General features: G+C 42.7%; 1 protein-coding gene across 2 annotated transcripts in view; it reads right to left on the bottom strand.

Moving 5' to 3' along the window:
- LOC308112365 (transmembrane protein 132D) overlaps window positions 1-20,914 on the bottom strand; it is a 34,582-nt gene that overhangs the window by 4,657 nt on the left and 9,011 nt on the right. For both annotated transcript variants that reach the window (XM_080467843.1, XM_080467844.1), the window contains exons 3-5: window positions 15,015-15,152; window positions 3,352-3,544; window positions 1,229-1,372 (exon numbers count right to left, since the gene is read on the bottom strand). In XM_080467843.1, the coding sequence (XP_080323969.1) occupies window positions 1,229-1,372; window positions 3,352-3,544; window positions 15,015-15,152 (475 nt within the window). The remainder of the gene's footprint in view (window positions 1-1,228; window positions 1,373-3,351; window positions 3,545-15,014; window positions 15,153-20,914) is intronic.

Consider the following 20,914-nt stretch of genomic DNA (forward strand, 5'->3'; position numbering starts at 1 on the left):
TTTTCACGACTGCAGATTATATTTCGTTTTTCTATTGTTTGTGTCATGAGCTGTCCATTCTGGATAAATCCATCCCTGTCTATCACGGACAGATTTGATACTCTTCAGGCACACCAGAGGAGAAAAGATATCTGAATTGAGCTGTTAGACTAAGAAGATTAAAGGGAATATTTGCGACTCAAGCTTGTATTTGGTCAGCAAATACACTATGAGCTACAATAAGCTTAGAAAAACAGCAAAGACGGCTACATTACAGGGTCAAAAAGAATTATTTAGTCTATATCCATCCCCACGACATCCTCTACTAATCCCACTTTTCTTATAACTGACACTCATCTGCTCTTAATGCATGTACACTTACTGTATATCCTACACTAAGGGGTGTTTCATTGGCTTATGCAAAGAGATATTTTAAAAGCAACACTAAATGTATTTACCCACTGACACATGAGCTGTTTGTCAAAGCCCATTTTGGGTGATATTTGACCGCGCAAAAACTGAGGCTGGAGTCCACTACATGTCTTTATTCTTTGTTTATCTCTGGCAAATATATTCACAGCCTCTGACCTGAAGGGCTGGGGGCCTGACTTTCAATTTCCATCAGTAAACAAAGCCGGCTTTTGGCAGTCAGCCGTGCACAGGTTCACAGGATAAAAGGGACAAGCCATGGGATGGGAGCACAGTGGTAGACTGCGAGGTCATTTGTGGTGAGCAATTTAGCACAGTAGCTGTTCATTGTCGGGAAGATTGATGGGTGATGTTGTCTGGGCCCTGCTAATAGTTTGTTTTACCATGTGGAAGAGAGACAGAGAGCAGAAGTGACTTTCGAGCAACTTATTTGTCCGTGGCCGTCCTTCCCATGGCACACAAGCCAACCTTTCCCCTGTGGAGCATTTCTTTTAACAACCTCTCCAAATTGCCCTCTGTCCCTCAGCATCAGGGAGGCTGGACGAGACGCAAACAACTCTCATTGTTCTCTGCTATAATTTATGGCCCGTTATTGAGTGGTTTTCCACAAAGGCACTGCAGCAAAAAAGTAATTAAAGTCAAAAATTGGTGTTAAAAACTCTGAACTATCTTCAAGTCAATTATCACCTTGCTTGTCACTCTCATTTATTAACATTGGTCCAATTGTATTTTAAAGGTGTGAAACCAAAAAAAGCTTGAAATAATGAAATCAGAGCCATATTGTTCTTTGTACATCTGAAGGCAGAGGAGGAAATTCTACCTTGAGAACATCTTCATCCGTGGAGCTACAATCTGTGTAGTCGGACACGTCTGTGACGACTCCGTCCTCTTCCACTGCCACTGTCCTCACAGGCATGACCACTTTCTTTCCAGTCAGCACGGCTGTGTTCAGGATCTCTGTGTCCTGCAGAGGCATTGAAGGAAAAATGAGGTACAGTCATGAAATAAAGAAACATCTCATCAAATAATAATTCAATCTGATACCCAACTCTGTCGCAGAACATCTTTCTTGTTCTTTCTTTTTTTTTTTACATTTTTTGGAATGCAACAGCCGGAAACCAAACTGTGCTTTGCAAGTGGAGTAATATAGGAAGCAGGTAAAGGAGAGGGCTGGGTGACGCACTGACTCAGCAGTGTCGTGAGGAAGGCCGGTCGCCCTTCGCGAAGCCAGGAGGGGAGCAGAGTTAAAGCTGGGTGACGGCCAGTTCACCTCATGGACGAAGAAGCTAATCTTGGATTCCTCTGCATAGGCCTGTCCCTCAGAGGGCTGCAGTATCACTTCAGACTTGGCCAAATAACTGGAGACGGAGAGTAGAAATATTCTCCACACGTATACAGGGCAACCGGTTCTTTAATGCTCACTCTATCATTAAAAAAATAGGGCAGCTGCAGCAGGTAGAACAGACACTTGTCTCTAAATGGTCGGGTTGATGGTTAAATCCCTGCCTCTTTCTGTGCTAATGTTAGTTGTGCCCTATAGATGAATATATCTATCCATTGTAAGTTAAGCAGCTTAATAGGTGAGAGTAGTAGGAAAATTATATAGGACTCTGTATAAAATGGCTCCATGAATACAGTGATCTTTTGTGCCAACACAAAGAGCAAAATTAATTTCTCAGGATACTGCAGGAGTCGTTATGGGTATGCGTGCGTAGACAGGCATGCGTAGTGTATGTCTGCATGCTTGGATAATCAAAGCAGAAAAATAAAGCAGATGGATATGTGCTGCCCTCTTAAAAATAAAAAAAAGAGAAAGAAAGAAAAGCATACTGTTTTAAATGAAGTTGAAATAATGGAATATCGTATGTGTGAATTAGTATGAGAGTAGTGCAGAGCAGCTTGGTTGAGTTCCGTGAATGATCGGCTAAATCAAATTTAAAGAGACACTTGGCCAATCTCTGTATGAAAATGAAGCAGATGGATATGTGTCCCTTGACTGGAAAACTGGTTTAAATGAACCTGAAATAACTTGACTTTTTTCCCCCTAACTAAAGCCACCGATCAGAGAGTTGTGTCGGGGAGGATTTTGCCATTATATAGAAGTATTGAGCAGCGGTACGAGCTGGAGTTCATGGAGCAAGGATAAGAGTGATCAGTCAGCGCTAATGTCCCCTGGAGCCAACCATCAAATCTCTTCATGTTTGGCCGTCGGCCTGAGGTCAGCTTCTAATCCACAAGAGAGATGAACGACGTCAAATTCAAAAATCTGGATACTGAGCATGTCCTCATAACTTCAAGCACCACAGGACCGTAATGATCGGAATGCAGCAAATAGCCTGTGAAGTATGAGTAACATACCACTTTAAAATATACAAAAAATTAAGAATGATTAACTTTTTTATGGAGAAATCGCCTATAATAAAGTTGTCCCTTCAAAAAACATTCTCATGAGAGATTATTGACTAAAGTGTCAAATAACTCAATGCAATTATGGAATTCAAAGTAATGTAATGTTCCAAAGAAGTGAAAATTAGACTATGGATCTGTTATAGAGGTGGCATGATAAAAAGCCCCACGGCATGGGAGCAGAGGCGCACGAAGCAGCTGTAAAGCAGAATGGATGACCACATATTGCACGGCAGAACGGAGCAGAGAACCAGAGAGGAGAAACATCAGCATGCTGACAGACAACAGCACAAGGTCACTGTGTGCTCAAAATAGAACCCATTTACTAAACAATCTGAAGCATATCCAGCCTTCTGTGTATGCAAACCAGACAGGGATGGATCAGACCAAAGTGCATTTTATGATATTCTCATGCACCAACGCTCAAAGGATGCTGTCTAAGGATTTTGGTGGATATCGGAAACGCTGCTGTTTGTAACCTCATCGACGGTTTCGAAAAGTATTGGGTATGGCCTGAAAGGCTGACAGCTAACTCACCATTACAAGGGGAGCCAGGCCCACAAAGTCTCTCTGAGTGGTGTAGATCCTCATGGCACCTTCATTTTTGGCTACGGTCTTGGAGTCGGCAGGCAGCTCCAGTTTCCATATGATCACCTGACTGTCGAGAGGACTGCTGAGCTCCTCCACCTCAAAATCCATCTGAAGTACCTCCAGCAGGCTGCTTTCAAGCCTGCATGGGAAGCAAAGAGATAACATACATAAGGTAAGGTACATAACGCTCGGAATGGTAATACAGCAAAATAAAAATCGTAGTTTATTAATGCCTTTGTGGAAATTTCTTTTTTCTGCATTCACCCCTGCGGAGGTGCAGCCACATCAGGGGGCTCCTGGGAGCTGATGGGGGTCGAGGGTCTTGCTCAAAGACCCACAGTACTGATCTGTCCGCTTGTGGGATTCGAACCTGCAAGCCTCCATAAGGCCACCACTGCCCCATCATATGTCAAGAGAGGCTACAACGTTACAGCAACATCCAAATGTTCATTTCAATAGTCTGAGCAAGTTTTTGCATTAAAACATTTTATGCTTGTAGGGAATCTAATTCCTTTCCTTATTTTGTACAGTCGTAGGTAAAAGAAGTAGATAAATCTTTCCATTGCAGCCTCTGATGTTTAATATGAAGTCTCAATTTGTAATCTCTCACTTCATGTTCCTAAAGTATATCTGCAGTGTTTCGATGGCTGCATTTTCTGCATCACTGCTCAACGGCTCAGTGCTCTCGGCACATTACAAGTCAAGGCAGATCCGAAATCCTGGCACCGGAGACCAAAGAGCGTGATTAATGTAATCACACATTGCATGAGGATTGTTTGAATTTTCATGTTGAAAATCTTATCAGGAATCTGCAACAATAAGTGTTTGTTTCTTAGGTGTTTGGCGCAGTGACATTTCAGTCTTCAGCTGATCTTTAATGCTTTAGCAACACGCCTGTATTTGTGAGTGGTGTCCACCAATCAGCTAACAGGTACTTGGCAGGTGGGGTTGTAGTGACATTTTATTTGTGCAGTCCACCATTCATCCGTCTTCTCTGGGGCTTTGTCCTACTTAGGATCAAATGTGACGATGGGAAAAGGCAGGGTGCACCCTGGACGGGTCAGCACTTCAAACATGAAGAATCACTCATTCACACCTGCGGCATATTTTTTAGTCACCAATTAACCTGAAATCCATGTTTTTCATACTGTGGGGAGAAAACGGAGACCATTGAAGGATCAACCCTCGACTCGAACTGGTGAACTTCTCTCTCATGAGGCAATGGTACTAATAACTACTCAACTTACAGTAATAGTAGTGTGTCATCAAAACATGAGCAAAAAAATTTACCCACAAGGATGTAGACAATCTTCATTCTTACTCCTCTAAAATACACAGAATTGGGGTACGATGGAGGAATAGTCTCATGTTTATTTTCATTGACTTGTTTTATTCTTGACACCCTGTTGCAAGAGTGATCAGATCTTTCAATGAGCCAAATGTGATCATGTAAAATGTCCTCATTTCCTTTTTAACAAAAAGCTGTTGATTAACACGTGATGACATTTTTTTTTATCCCAAAAAAATTATGTTCTCCTTTAGCTTAATGTGTTGTAATACTCAAATAACATAGACTTCAATTGGAAGCAGACAATGAAGAATGTATTTGGGACACACATTACAAACTTAGCATGTACGCGTCACAATCATACCGTCAACATGGGTTAAACAAGGGAGTCGGAATTAATGATTTTGTTTGGACCAAAGACAAAATTCTGAAAGTCATATGAAAGCAGCCCTGTTGGTTAACACACATTTCAATTGGTCTTATCTGGATATGTTACACAGATTTAAAAAGTTTTGTTGTTGTTGTTTTTAATGTCACACTGACAAATTGACTGACCCCGTCAATTGATGATGCTATATTTAGTGTAACACAAAGAGCATGCGCTTCAATTTTTCTTTTGAACCTGTCTCGACAAGTTCAATTCAGTATGGCTACACCAACGTAGAAATTAAAAAGAAATATAGCGTAGTGATGTTAAATTATTGATGACTCGGAATGCGTAAACAACACTTCGACTACAATCTTCATGTATGCACAACGAGCAAGACTGCAAGGAACACTAAGCAGCTTTATTGTCTGAATCCTTTTTTTTTTTTGTTTCCGCCCTTGTCCTGTTCGGCAGCTTGGGCCAACAATATGATGTGATTGAGAGCCTTCGGAGTCAGAACAGTTTTTGGTCTTGCAACAGGGAGAGACCTGAAGTCTCCTCCTGTTGCCTCCTCCGTCAGAAGTTGGCATGGCTGCCGTACACGACCGGGGGGGAACGCACAAAGAGAGAGAGAAGAGAAGAGAGAGAAGAAAGTTGAGGGGGGAGGGGGGAGGGGGGAAGGGGATAACATACAATATCCTTGTTGTGCTACATATATTATTTGCAGTTATCACACTGATCCAAATACTTTCCAACTGTTTTTGGATTAAACCAGCCTGAGCAGCTCTATCTAGACAGTAAAATGATTTCTTAGATTAACCAGCCTGAGCAGCCCTATCTTGGCAGTCAGATGATTTCTTAGATTAACCAGCCTGAGCAGCTCTATCTAGACAGTAACGTGAAGCAGGAACATGAATTAACAAAGAGGCAACAACAAAAGAGGAACATGATTTTTAAAGTTTGAGCAAATGATGACAGAGAACAAGCAACTTCAGAAGCACCTTTCGTGAGGAGTGGAAGTGTGTGTGTGTGTGTGTGTGTGTGTGTGTGTGTGTGTGTGTGTGTGTGTGTGTGTGTGTGTGTGTGTGTGTGTGTGTGTGTGTGTGTGTGTGTGTATGTGTGTATGTGTGTATGTGTGTGTGTGGCTTGTCCATTGGGTGTGTCCGGAACTGTTGTGGGGGGACCCGTGGCGACAACCCGGGGTCCGAGGCCATCGGGCCCGGACACCGCCACCCCGGCAGACGGCAGCCCCCCAGGCCCGGGGAGACCCCAGCGAACCACCCCAGAGAGCCACGCCCCCGCCCAAAAAGCATGTATGTATGTATGGATGTATGTAAGGGTGTGTCTTTGTGTTTTGAAGAGGTGGATGCAATGTGTGTGTCTATGGTGCGGTTTAAAATTGGGGGGGTAGCGGGGCCCGGGCGTTCTACCGCTGACAAGCGGCAGAACCCCGAAAGCGGCTTACCCCCTCAAGACCCTGCGTGACTAAGTGTGGTTAAAATTGTGGGTGGTGCAAAGTCGGGGGAGGACCCAGACCGCAGTTAAGTAGCCCGGACCCCCCACCTAGGCACCGCCCCACTGTTCCCTATTGTGGAGTAATATAAGGTGAGGTAAGGCAGGGAGGATTCTGAGGGAGGGGGTCCCCCCGTCGCTAGGACCTTGGCCCAGCTGGACCCCCCGCGCTGCCCCACCCCACCCCCGAGCGGCCGGCCTAGGACCCGGGGAGCCACACCCCCCCCAACAAGGCGCCGTAAAGAGACCCGGGCAGGGAGCCCCCACCCCACCCAACGGCAAGAGAGCAGAGTCTGAGACCCGCAGGGCCCAGTGCGAGCCCAGCCGGAGGCCAGTGGCCAGGGCACCCCCCCTCATTCGCCCACACACACACAGCCCCACACCCCAACACACACACACACACACACACACACACACACACACACACACACACACCCATATATCAGGCCCTGTAGGTCACTCTCAGTCAACCGTCCATCCAGAACCTGGAGCCCCCCCGTCCCCCGCTCCCCCCAATCCGGGAACGAGGCAGACCCGGAGCGCGGCAGCAGGGGCCAACCCGCCCCACCGGGGGAGGGGGCCAGAGGGAGGACCCACCCCCAGCGCCGCAGCGGGCACCCCCACCGGAAAGGGGGAGGCCCCGCACCCCCAGGGCCCGGACGCCCCGCCCCCAACCCCCCCCAGCCGACAGCCCAGCTGGGGCCTGACGCCCAGCCCAGAGCAGAGCCCCCCCCCCCACACCCCCGCCCAGGACTCCCCAGGCCAGGCCGCAGCCCCCCAGCATAGACGCTAGGACCCCCCCGAGCCCACGGAGTCACCAACCACCAAAGCCACAACGCCCCAACCACTGACGGTCCCCAGAGCCCCGGGGTGGAGCCACCACCACCCCACAGGGCTATATGGTGTATTTAATTATTGGGGACCATGTGGACTCAAATTGTGTCAAATGATTTTTCCTACAAGCAGACATTCTCTCCAATGTGATGTGGTCTAGAAGTAAGTTTTTAAATAACTTTATATTCAGATTACTTTTGGATTTCCAGTTCATGAGGATCGCCTTTTTTGCGACGCTTAAAGGGGACATATCATGCTAAATCCACTTTTTTAGCCCTTAAATGCTTTTTGTTGTATATTTAGAGTGTTTAGAAGTACAGAAAAGTTCAAAGTAGTCTCTTCAGGTGCTCCGTTGATATCTTTATATTCTGTTTTGGTCATATTTTGCGATCGGTTTCGATTTTTCTATTCTCTATTACGTTTTTTGAACAATGACGTCACAGTATTCTCAGCGGAACTGCCAAATTAGGACATCGACATTTCGAGCAATCCGCCATTTTTGTTTCTCGCTGCGATTTTGTAGTCCAACCGAAGTTACGAGAGGATAAGTCGAAATGTTCGGTTGTTGGATGTAGTAACCCACAAGCTTCGTTACACCGTCTCCCAGCATCAGAACCTTTTCGAAGTGCCTGGTTGAGTTTTATTTTTCACAGAAATGTACCCACATCTGTGGGTAAGGTCATTTTTGTGTGCGCGAATCACTTTAAGGACGACTGCTTCAGCAACCTCCGCCAGTATAAAGAAGGATTTGCCGAAAGACTTGGTCTGATTGAGCGGTCAGTTCCTTCTATCTATGGAGACGACGAACAGAGCACTTCGGTAAGCTGTATATAACGCTAAAAAGTGTGATGATAAGACGTCCCTGTCATTGTTTTGTTAGCATTAGCAGTTGCACCGTCTTCATATGTTAGCGCTGTGTGCTCGTTTTAGATTATAATGTAACTTCTGTGTTAAATAGTCGTTGTAATACAGGCAGTATTGTAGTAGTGGGCATGGATGGAGAAGTTAGTGTAAATATAGTAACACACCATTGCGTTACATCCATATGAAGAAGTTGTTCTGTAGGTGCATCATCGTCATTTTCATCTCGCTCCGCCGGGTCCGACTCTGGCTCCAACATGTATGGCTGGATGGACAAATCTTCCGTTGTTGACATTTTGTAAATAATGTGTGAATATAAAGTTTCGGCGCCGCTAGATAATTGTATCTGTTCTATCAAACTACAAAGATGGCCGAACAGGGTGACGTTGAACCGAGTGTCACCTCTGCAACCTGGAGAGGAGGAGGGGTATGAAGTGTGTCATTTGCATTTGAAGAGACCGCCCCAAAACGAGTTGCTCTCAGAAGCGCATCAGAAAAGGGGTTGAAAAGGGGCCTGTGGAGCTATAATAATGAGGAATTCAGACCCAAGCATTGCAGTTCCGCGTTGTATAGACCACAACTGTATGATTTTATGTAAAAAGGAAGGATTTAAAAGCATGATATGTCTCCTTTAAGGAAACCAGGAGCATGCAGGACTCATTTTTTTCTCTTTTAATTTCTGTGAGATCTCCTAACAAGCAAAGTGAAGGTGAGACTGGAATAGGGTGGCCCAGGCATAACGATAAATCTTCACAAATCTTTTCCCAGAACGTTTGGACTGGCGTACACAGCCAAAGTGCGTGTAAATAGGTATCGGGGAGCTCACCTGTGCAGTTTGAACATATGTTAGTGGGAGTGAGCCCCATCTTGAACATCCTTTGTCCCGTGTAATGAACTCTGTGAAGGACCTTGTATTGTATGAGCTGTATATTGGGGTTTTTGCTCATTTTGAATGTATTTGTACAGATTTCTGACCAAAACGTTGGGTCTCTGTTGATGTTGAGATCTTCTTCCCATTTGAAGGTGGGAAGGGATATTGAGATATTTGAACCTGACAGGATTGAGATAATTTTAGAAAGAGGTTTAGGTGCTGAGATCTTCAGGAGATTTGTCACTGTCTGAGGTAAGTTCAGATTAATCTGTTCTAGTTTGAACTTAGTTTGTATTATTGACTTAAGCTGAAGATATTCCAGATAGTTGTTTTGACTGATGCCATATTAGCTTAGACTTAGCTATTAGCTCATTAAATGGAATAAAAGAGTTATTGGAGATAAGTTGTTCTAAGTGTCTTATTCCTTTATTTTGCCATCTTGGGAAGTTTATTGGTTTCTTTCTTTGCAGGATGTCGGGATTGTTCCAGATGGGTGTGAGTTTGCAGGGAATGAGTGAAGATCCATTCATTTTAAGAAATTCCCACCAAGCTGTCAGCGATGTGTTTATATTGATGCTTTTAAAGCAGCTGTGCTTTTTGATGACAGGACTGAAGAAGGGAAGATCTCTGACTTGGAGATCTTCACAGAATGTTTTTTCAACGTCTAGCCAGCCTTCATCTAAGGGTTTCTGATTGATCCATTTTACAACATAAAGTAGTTTATTGGCCAGATAATAATTATAAAAATGTGGGAGTTCTAAGCCACCTTGGTCCTTGGTGTTCTGTAGTGTTTTTAAACTTATACGTGATGGTTTGTTTTTCCATAAGAATTTTGAGACATGAGAATCAAGAGTGTTAAACCAGGTTTTTGGTGGTTTTGCTGGGATCATTGAGAAGATGTAGTTAATTTTAGGCAAGACCATCATTTTGATTGTTGCTACTCTCCCCATAAGTGAAATTGGGAGTGTCCTCCATCGAGTGAGGTCCTCCTCCAATGTTTTAATAAGGGGGGTGTAGTTTAAGTGTACCAAGTCTGAGAGTTTAGCTGAGACGTTAATGCCGAGATATTTGATGTTCCCTGGTTTTAGTGGGGTGTTAGGTGTGTGCTGAAATGTAGAGTTGATAGGCAAGACTACTGATTTGTTCCAATTTATAGAATATTCTGAGATTGAGGAGAAACTGTCTATTAACCCTATTGTTTCTGGAAGAGAGCTCTTTGCGTTTTGCAGGAAAATTAGCACATCATCTGCATAGAGACATATTTTATGTGTTACATTTGCTGTTCGTATTCCTTTTATGTTATTGTTCTGTCTGATGGCTGCTGCTAGTGGTTCGATAAAGATTGCAAAGAGAGATGGTGAGAGTGGACACCCCTATCTGGTGCCTCTCTCAAGATTGAACCTTGAGGACATTTGGTCATTAGTTTTAACAGGCACTGGGTGAGGTATACAGTATTTTTATCCAGGAGAGGTAATTTTCTCTAAATCCAAATTTCCATAGTGTAGCAAGTAGAAATTTCCAATTTACCCTATCAAAGGCTTTTTCTGCATCTAAGGAGGTGATAATGGCTTTTTGTTTATTGTGGTGGCAGTGGTCTATAAGATTAATTAATCTACGTGTATTGTTAGTGGAGTGGTCTATAAGATTAATTAATCTACGTGTATTGTTAGTGGAGTGTCGTCCTTTAATAAACCCAGTTTGATCTGGGTGTATGATGTGGGGTGTGATTTTTTCCAGTCTGCTTGCTAATGTTTTACTAATTATTTTAAGATCTACATTGATTAGTGATATCGGCCGATAGCTAGATGGTAGTGTGGGATCTTTATCCGGTTTTAGAAGAAGACTGATATTTGCACAGTTCATATGTTGGGGGAGAGTTGAAGAATCTTTAATTTCCTCAATTATTCTGAAAAAAATAGGTGAGAGTAAAGACCATAATAATCTGAATCCGATCATCAAACATTAAATCTGCATTTGAAAGAAAATTGTAGAAGACTGTTGAGACGAAGAGTGGAGTTTTGGAGCTCAGTATTCGTCGTGACATGTTTTGAATTTGGCCCCATGGATAGTAAGGACACACATTTTTTTAGGACAGGGATATGATTGTAGTGCTTGTGACAAGACACAGCCCCCTTCTTTTCTAGCTTTGAAGACGACTTTGCATCTCAAGGCATTTTTCACAAACCAAACTGAAAAAGAACAGATCTGAATTTCTTCTTGCTGGCCTAAGCCTGGAGTGGCTGGCAGTGTTAAATGTGAGCAAAATAAAGGTGATCCGAGGACAGAGGAATCCTCCAAATAACAAAATATAAGCCTCTGTAACTTATAATGGCTTTTCAGTGATGCCGCCGAGAACAAAGTGTCCAGCTATGGATTCAATTTTCTCCCATGGCCCAAGTTTGTATACTGGCTTTCAATTCTGTATTGAACAACAAGAGAAGATATATTGTTGGACAAAAATACAATAAGCATGCACATAACCACATGGACATTATCGGACTCTGCATTTGCGTGCATGTGTTATAAATCTGTGTCAGCGTGCTGCAGAGACACAGCAAGTTTTTGTTTTTTTTACTGCATGAAAATGATCTCAAAGAGGCTGCACACCAGCAGCAACAATAGGAGAAGGTGCAAATCATATTTTGTTAATGCTCCAATAAGTTTGAGACTCAACAACAATGCAGGGTACTAATACTCTGTTGTATTGACGCCTGTTAAAAGCAAGACAGAGACTTAGTGTAATTCAATAATATGAACATATTGCTCAGAGATTAAAAGATGATGTGTTCTGATCAAGTATCAAAACAAGATATATGCATAGATATGTCTATATCCTCTTAAGTCTGCATTAACAGATATCCATACGAAATGCCATCATGCTATTTACATCGCTGTTGTCCTCGCAATGCTTGCAGGCGATGATACTTTAACTGCTTGTTTATGGTCGGCAGTGTCTGGGAGTTGCACTGGTTTAATATTAAGATCCAAAGCAAGCCGCTGTGACGGGGTGGATTAAAAAAAAAAAAGCTTTAATGTACAGATACGGCAAATACTTTTAGTGCTCACTAAAGCCAGGGAGGCAAAACGTCAGAGAAATCCCCTCAGTGGTGTGACAGTAGACGCTCTCTGCAGGGGTTCTGTGAGTTTCATGACATTTTAGAGAGGATTAACCAAAAGGGATGGCGTAAAAAAATATGTTAACCCTTAAAGAACTTGTAAAAGAAAACAATGTCATAATCCATGTAAAATGGGGAAACAGCTAAATGAAGTCAACACAATATTGGCAACATAGCTTAGGTCAGCATGCCATGCAATCAGTAGTTTAGAGCAAACTACTGAAACTGAACCCACATGAAGCTTTAAAAGATAAAGTTTTTTGGTGTTTGGGCTTTTTCTTGTGCACATTGGATGTATATTCTTTTTCTTCATCAGCTTTGCAGTTTTAGATTTGTAAGCAAACCTTGGCACTGCTCTTGTTTTTCACAATGAGAAGCCCTCCAGTTTGAGTTTCTGCCTGCAGTTTGCATGTCCTGGACATGAACACGTTGGTTGTCTGGTTTTCTCAGTCCACAAACATGCATTTGAGGTTAACTGGTGACTCTGAACTGCCTCTCGGTGTGGCGGTTCTGTCTCTCCGTGTTCACTGCCTTCAACCATAACCAGCTGGGATCAGCTGCAGTGTCCCTGGACTGGATAAAGCCGTGTAGATTATGGATGAATGGACGGATTTCACCTATATTCCACATTTTCACTCCTCTTTAACATTCTCAGAGCGCTTTACACGGTCGCTTTCACCAATCCACACACACCAATGGGGACTAGTGGTGACAGCTGCAATGCAGGAGACTCACACATCAATGACTTGCCCCTTAAACGCATGGACAGGCAGAGCTGGGAATCGAACCGCTGCTAATGAGCATACAAAAATGATGGGCTCACGGTCAGATGGAACAAATTGCACCGCATGCGACTTTTTAATGTATCATGTATTTGTAGTGTACATTTTAAATACATCTGAATAAAAATGTTTATGGTTTCCAAAGAATAAGTACGACAGAAACGTTCTCACATGTCCTTAACTGCCACTAGGAGGGCGGCATCTGTGCTGCTCGTGATTCTAATGCCCCCACAGTCACCAGATAAAATTCAGGGCAGACATTTGTATTTCCCTCAGGATGAAATTCAATTTAAAAAACAACAACAACAAAAAAATGGTTATCCTCTGTCTTTTAGTTTAGTGCACTCAGCAAGGCAAAATTCCAATTTGTCCAGTATACATACTCACAAAGCTAATGTCTTTATCAGCCTGTACTGACCTACTTTGTGTTTACAGTTTATTAGTAAACGTCGGCGGGCCCACACGCCAACTTAAAACGGTCAGCGTGGTTAACCTGCGGGACATCGATGGACCAGCATTGTGACCTTGTTGCCACGTTGATGCTCGTATTTATCTTTAAGCACCTTTTTATCAAAGTACTGCCTCACAAATCCACCACCACAGCTGCATTAGGTTTTTGCCTGTATTATATTTTCCAGGTATTCATGAGAATCTGCACGTGATATTCGAGGACAGACGGCGAAGTTTCAAAGCCGTGTTGGATTTGTGCTACTCGGAAACTGAAAATCTGCTCGGTTACAAGATACATTTGACAACCGCACATAACAACAAGTAGTTAATAAGCCTGTAAATCTAACGCTGCTGTTGGAAGCAATGGAGCGAGACAGAGAAAGGCTGAAAGAACACGTACTAAACTTTTTCTTTTTCTTTTTTTTTCTTGCCCCGTGTTGTCTGTGCCCTTTTTAAGACAGGTGTCTTGTAATCTCAAGAGGCAGAGCCACGTTTATGGGACTTAACTCTTAATTGAACTCATCTCATCCCCTTTCAATGAAATAAAGCCGCACTGAGCTGAACTTGAAAGGACATCTCAGATTGGCTGTTTGTCAGGGAAAGGTTGTAGCCCTGTTTAATGAGATTAAGGAACAAGTACTGCTTAGAGACCGAAGAGCCGGGTTTGATCAGGCCAACCTGCAGATGTCTTGTAAATACCCTTAAAATACTTATAGTTTAATGGTGTATATAGATAGATAGATGGATAGATAGATAGATAGATAGATAGATAGATAGATAGATAGATAGATAGATAGATAGATAGATAGATAGATAGATGGATGGATGGATGGATGGATGGATGGATGGATGGATGGATGGATGGATGGATGGATGGATGGATGGATGGATGGATGGATAGATAGATAGATAGATAGATAGATAGATAGATAGATAGATAGATAGATAGATAGATAGATAGATAGATAGATAGATAGATAGATAGCTATAAGTGATTGTACACTTGAATTGTCCGCCTAAAATGAATGAATTAAAAGAAAAAAAAGAAAACAGAAATATTCTCAGCCGTTATGTCGTGTAGCTTTTAAGCCACAGGTTGTAATGTTTTTGTTTGTTTTTAATAAATGCTATTAAATGTTTGGAAGTGATTGAAGTGCAGAGGAGTGGGTAATAAATGCGGGGGAAGCGTTGCCTGTTTACAACAGGCAGCTTTATAGGCTGCCCCTGCAGCCAATGTGCGCTCAGAGAATACGTGAGAGACGTCCTTGCAGGACAGAGGAACGTTTCCACTGGAATAGTGTCACACTTGTACAGTACTAATGGTTTGTCCTGTGTTCCCCAGGTGCATGGGGGAATACTGATAGTGCTTTTAAAAGCACAAGATATAAAAGTGACGCTTTACAGTTCACCCAGTGATCTATCGCATCACCTTGAAATATGTTTAAATGTCATAGATAAAGGGAATAAGAAAGACACACAATGACAGCTTACAGTCAAATGTGGGGCAGTGAGAAGAAAACCAACTTGCCTTTTCCCCGGTATGGGAGCTTTCCTCTGACAGATCACGGCGATGGCTCCGTCCGCCCCCATATCCAGGGTGATGTCCCACAGTAAAGAGTTACTGGGTGTCGCTGTGCGAAAGGTCACACCTTTCTTTACCGTTGCTCTGTGAAAAGTCAGAAAGGAAAAGGTCGAGATTGTGCTAAATGTGAAACCTTCCATATTAACAACCAGAGAAATTCACAGCTATGGCTCGATAGTATTATTATCATTATCATTGGAGCTTATTCAAGTTCAATTGCTTTTGTAATGCACACAATTAATCAAACCTATTGCCCATTTGTCTGAGCTTGCTTCTTTATGCCCATTATATTATGGGTAGGTCCAAGTTACAGTGGAAACATACACACCAAATTCAATTCAATTCAATTCACTTCAATTCAATTCAATTCAATTTATTTATATAGCACCAAATACAACACAGTCATTTCTAGGTGCTTTTAACACAGAGAGAAACCCGAGAAATCCACATGAGCGCCTGTGGAAAGGAAAGACTCCCTCTCACAGGAAGAAACCTTTGCAGAAACCCGACTCAGAGGTGGAGGCTTTCTGCTGGCCAGTTGGGGTGAGGGGATGGAGGAGAGGAAAGCACAGGACAGACAGACAGATTGGGGAAGAATCTGTTTACATTTTGCAATCATGGCTTTTAACAATAATGGTTATTAAATAAATTCAGCAACAGGAAGGCAACCTCATATGTTTGATTTTTAACAAGCAGAAAAAAGGGCAGCTAAAACTTTGTCCTTTTTATTCGGCCTGCTCTAATTTTTTAAAATATACAAATGGAGTGTTACTTTTCGTGACTTCTAATTTGTAAATGGTCGACATTATGCAGCTGTACAGATGCTCCCAGTGGACTTTTCCAGCATAAGCAGCTTGCAGGAGGTCAAACGTTAATGAGATACTATCCTATGCGATAAGAATTACAGAAGCCAGGAGAAGCGTGCAAGTAGTTTCTGAAACATTATTAGGAATGCCTCTATATTGCTCTTTAGTATATATGAATATGTATTTAAAGATTTAAAGAGATTTTGTGAATGCATGACAGCAGTTCGGACTAGATGTCTCAAATAAGTATATGCCGTAAGCATCCCTGTGTCATTTTGGGGGGTTTTCATCTGCATGTAAAGCTGCCTGGTTTATCTCTGAATCTTTGAGATAAACACAAGGTTTGAGCGCATTATGAGTCTCCGAGGAGGTGTAATCTGTGATAGATGCAGTCGAAATCGGAGCAGTTTTCCTGCTTTTGGCTTTGATTTTACTTCCAGAACCCAAGCTGCAAGAGAAGACATTGCTCCGCCTTCAGTACATGTTGCGCATTTGTATGTGTGTGTGTGTGTGCGTGTGTGCGTACACAATATGCGTGATCCCTTATTTGTGCCATCATCTGTCCATCCGACAAGTAATCTGGAAGGAAGGTCTCAAGTGGCTCCTGATTGTTGGCATAGACGTTTTTCCGCTGTAGAGCCACATTGTCTGGTATGACAGCAGGAATGGAACAATAAAAAGGTCTCCCTCTTTTTTTCCTCTAAGGCAAATAATGAATGGCGCTCATCTATGTGGAATTTGTGACTCTGTTGAGTTTAAGCAAACAGCTCACAGGTTGAAGGTCACAATCACAGGGGGATGAACTGTATCTTCTTCAATAGCGGATTTGCTCTTGCGCCATCACGGCTCTCGAGAATGACTTTTTCCATTCCAGCTGTTCACTGCAGAAGCTGATATATTTAATTGACGCATGTTCACCCAGGGAGCAGAGGACTAAAAGGTGAAATCGTCCTTGGTGATGATTGCGTGCAACCGACTGGCACAGTTTTAAAGTCAGCAGACACTTTGACGACACAATATTTACTGTTTATTTACCATAGACTAACGAAAATGAACAGATGAATCAGTGTCAGTTTTACAACTGTGTTTCAGAAATTACAGCCCCTGCAGAAACTAATAATGTAATAATAGCCAATAATAACCGACAGCAGTGTAATAAATTTGGGCCATTTTGCAAGTCAGCAGGATAACTTTGCTAGTAATATAATAAAATAGTAAGACATTTTCAGAACTGAGGGAGTATGTAGTATGTATTCTCAATGAATGAGTATGACGACTATACCATCCACTACACTTATTATTTATAAGCAAACCTTCGTGTCAAAGAAATACTATCCACTTGGAAAAATATCATTATGATAATGGCTCAAATGTTCTATTACATTATTGGCAAGTTATTACATTATTGGCTTTAATATGTTTAAAATGTCCAAAATGATTACATTATTGGTAGGTATTATGTTATTGGACCATTTTTCCAGTGCGATAAACTGATTTGTTATTCCCAACTGAACACATACAACATATCAGAAGTTGAAATTGACAAATTTTACCAATGCATGGAAAGTATTAGCACATGTTTGTATTTGATGGCAGCAACATATATATGTTTACCATGGTGTGAAAATGGGGTGTCGGGAGTGAGGAGACCCTTAGGAGAAGCATATTGTCCCCTTCTTATCTGATGCACAATTCTATCTGTTCAGCAGTTCTCAGCCTTTGTTAACAGATTTTCTGCATCATGATGTAGTAAATGTTCTCTACTGGCGGAAGGTCTGACCTCCACCTGCCCAGTTTAGCTCCTTGGCTCTTCTACTGGGAAGCCATGCTGCAGTAAGTGGTTTAGCATTGTCTTGCTGCAATTTGCAGGCCTTCCTTCATTTCGATTGACTTTCGATTTCGATTGAGCTTTCACCCGGAGTTTGTGCTTCGTGTTCACATATGGATTTGTGGTTGCGAGATACAGCTTTAACCTGCATTTGTGGATCGCACGGTGAGCTGTGTTCACAGTAAGTGAAGTCTGAAAGTGTCCCTGTACCCATGCAGTGATATCCAGCAGAGACTCATGTGTGGCGCCAGAGCAGTCTGAGGGAAGAAAGCATCGGCCAGCATCCAGTTTTTACCTTCTCACTTTGTTTCTTGCACGCAGAGATTTGCCTTGATTATCTTTTGATTCCATCATACACCAAAGTCTTCTTACAATTTTCCACTGAGCATTTTTCTAACATTTTGCTCATTTCAGGCACAGTTTGTATATTGATGAACCTCTGCCCTTGTTTACATCTGAGAAGCTGCGTGTCTCTGAAACTGTGTGTCAAATAACCAAATATACAGAATATTTAAAAAATATATATATATATTCATTTTGGATTTGTGCCCATTACCCATGTGTTTCTGCCATCAAATTCAAATTGAGCTAAGATTTTCTGTCTTGTACATTGTCTAAGTTCTATTGGAGATAAATACGGGTTGATACGTTTGGTTGTTCTCTGCTTTTCATTGACATTCAAGGCAGCATTTTCCCATTTTCCTGGGGAATTTTGGGTTGTGTACTGAAGTTTCACATTGAGCACCAGGACTCATTAAATCACCTCGAGCTCTGATCAGCACTCTTCAAATATAGTGGAAGAAGGAATGACAAAGCAAAGAGTGGCGTAAGGCCTCGCTGTTAGTTTCGTAAATGAAACTAGCTTCTCTGTGCATTAGAGCGTGCGACAGAAAGAGAACAAAAAGGGATAACCAGTTCATTGTTGTCAGTCGGTGGGTTCCCAGGAGGCGACAGAGCCAACGACTGAGGGGGAAAACAGTGCGGTCGAAATGAGAAAAGAGGAATACAAGAGGTTTTGATGTGGGGAGCAGCAGGATTCTGATTAGGATGAAGGTAATGAAAAGGACGGCGACGGCACTCTGTTTGCTACATTAATGGCATCACGCCAAAGGTAACCATTTGCCTTTACAATGACATTTTATTTTAATTATTCATATCGCCCACGTCCAATTTATCATTGAATGTGCTTTTTAATTTTTTTTTCTCACACAAAGCAAAGGTTCAAAAATGGTCTTGCCTCAGATTCCACATTTCTGTAACTTTCCATTGAAGTTATTACTTCAACTCATTGAACTGACTAATTAAGTAGTAGTTACACATCTGCACGCTACGTGTTTACATTAAGAAGAGGAAGCAACACAACAGCTGAGACAAAGACATGCGTGGCGGGTTTCATACAGTAAGTTAACATGTTTACCTATTCACAGGTCCTGCTTTTGCAGGCGCTGCTCCTCCAGTAAACATGGGTACAGTGAATTTGTGAGCTTTAAGACAAAAGCTTGGGATAATCCTGATAATAAAGCCAACAGTTGGCTCAGCCATCAGACAGCAGGTCTGCAGCTCTCCACCTGACTTCGTCTAAGGCTGAATCAAAGAGCAACCTCAGTAATTGTAAGTGCATTACTAATTTAATTGAAGCAGTCATTTACCAAGTGATTACTTCAGAAGTAATGGCGTTACAGTCACGTGTTAGGTTTGACACATGCCACATTGTAGTATTCCCCAAACCCAAACTACAAAATGGTCCTTCTCTGCTTGAGGTCAACCAACATCACGTGTCCATTTTTATTTAACTGCAATGCGCTTGAATATCGAAAAAATGTAAGTGCTTTATGGCTGTGCAGTTTACTTTCAGTGGGAAAACAGCTTTAATCCACCATAATCAATGAAGTAAGCAGGATTGCATGTTCAGTGTATTAATGAGAAAACCTAGGAGGACTGTTAATCTAGTAATGGCTTCTGAATAACGTGCCATGCTGTGATGAAACACCTCTGTGTATTGAGCTGAGTGGAGCGGGGTTTAACTAATAAATAGTGACAGTAACAAGAAGACTTATCTAAAGCCCCTTTTTTAGGTCTCTCGGCTCCACTTGTGTTAGGTAAAAAAAAAAGAAAAAAAGGATCCCTTGCGGCTGGATGAGGCGTTTTTCTTTTGAGTGGTTGGGAGCGGGAACCAGTGTCCATGGCTTTAGTTAGCAGACCCTGAGGAGGCAGCGAGCAGGGGGAGGCACCGGGGCAGGGAAGATGGATGGCTGTGGAGACCGAAGCCGACAGTGTGTGAGAAAAGCAGCTCTCAGGTGCTGCACCTGCCATCCATCTCACTTCTGACCGGGCAAGCCGTGAGTGGCACTGCTGTTTCACTCTCTACATACTCTTCATTCGCTCACATGTGCGTGCACACTCGTAGAAATACTCGCAAACATTCGTAGCGGACCTCGATGGCCCTTGGTCTTCATCAGTCAACAACTAGTCTTACTTATTTGTGGAAGGTTGTATTCTTTAAAACCTATATCGACTCGTCATTGAGACGCAGCCAACAATGAATATAAAAGAAACGAAGTCAAAATGGCGGAGACGTGATGCAGACTGAGTTTGATCAAACGCCCTATAAGATAGATTGTTTCCTCTGCGTGAGCGAGACAGCCTGGCCCAGATGCATTCCATCACCCAGGCCGCTATCAAAATTCTACATAGGGTTTGTAATTACTGCCCTGGCATAATTTGTGTTGCTGTCTCCAGCTTTTTGAATGCAGCACTGCGGGGCCACAGTGCCACTCCTGAACCCCGGTGCAATCGGAAACAGATGCAATCGTTAATTATGCAGGCAAATGTCCACCGTTTAGCCAGTCTGATGGCCAGCCATCGGCAACGTGCTTATCGTACTTATGGAGCAGTTTAGGGAGTTGGGGGAAACGCTCATGCCAACACTCATGCCAGATGGCAGGCACCACAGCACTAAAAATGGATGTAAAAGCCCTATTTGTCACACAGATGAATGATTAGACTCCCTGGTTGAAAAGCTCACTGACACAGTGTCCTGTAGATACAGACGTTCAATGTTAATTTATGTCCCCCAATGAAACGAAACTCTGATAAAATGACAAACTGCTTTGCCTCATCACTGACTTTTAATAGCTGCTCAGAAGAAAACAAAAAGAAAAATGTCGGCTCATGCTGCATGACACCCAGCTCCCCGAGCAAAAGAGGATAAT

Source organism: Lipophrys pholis (assembly GCF_963383615.2).
Source record: "Lipophrys pholis genome assembly, chromosome: 7".
In the NCBI taxonomy this organism is placed as follows: domain Eukaryota; kingdom Metazoa; phylum Chordata; class Actinopteri; order Blenniiformes; family Blenniidae; genus Lipophrys; species Lipophrys pholis.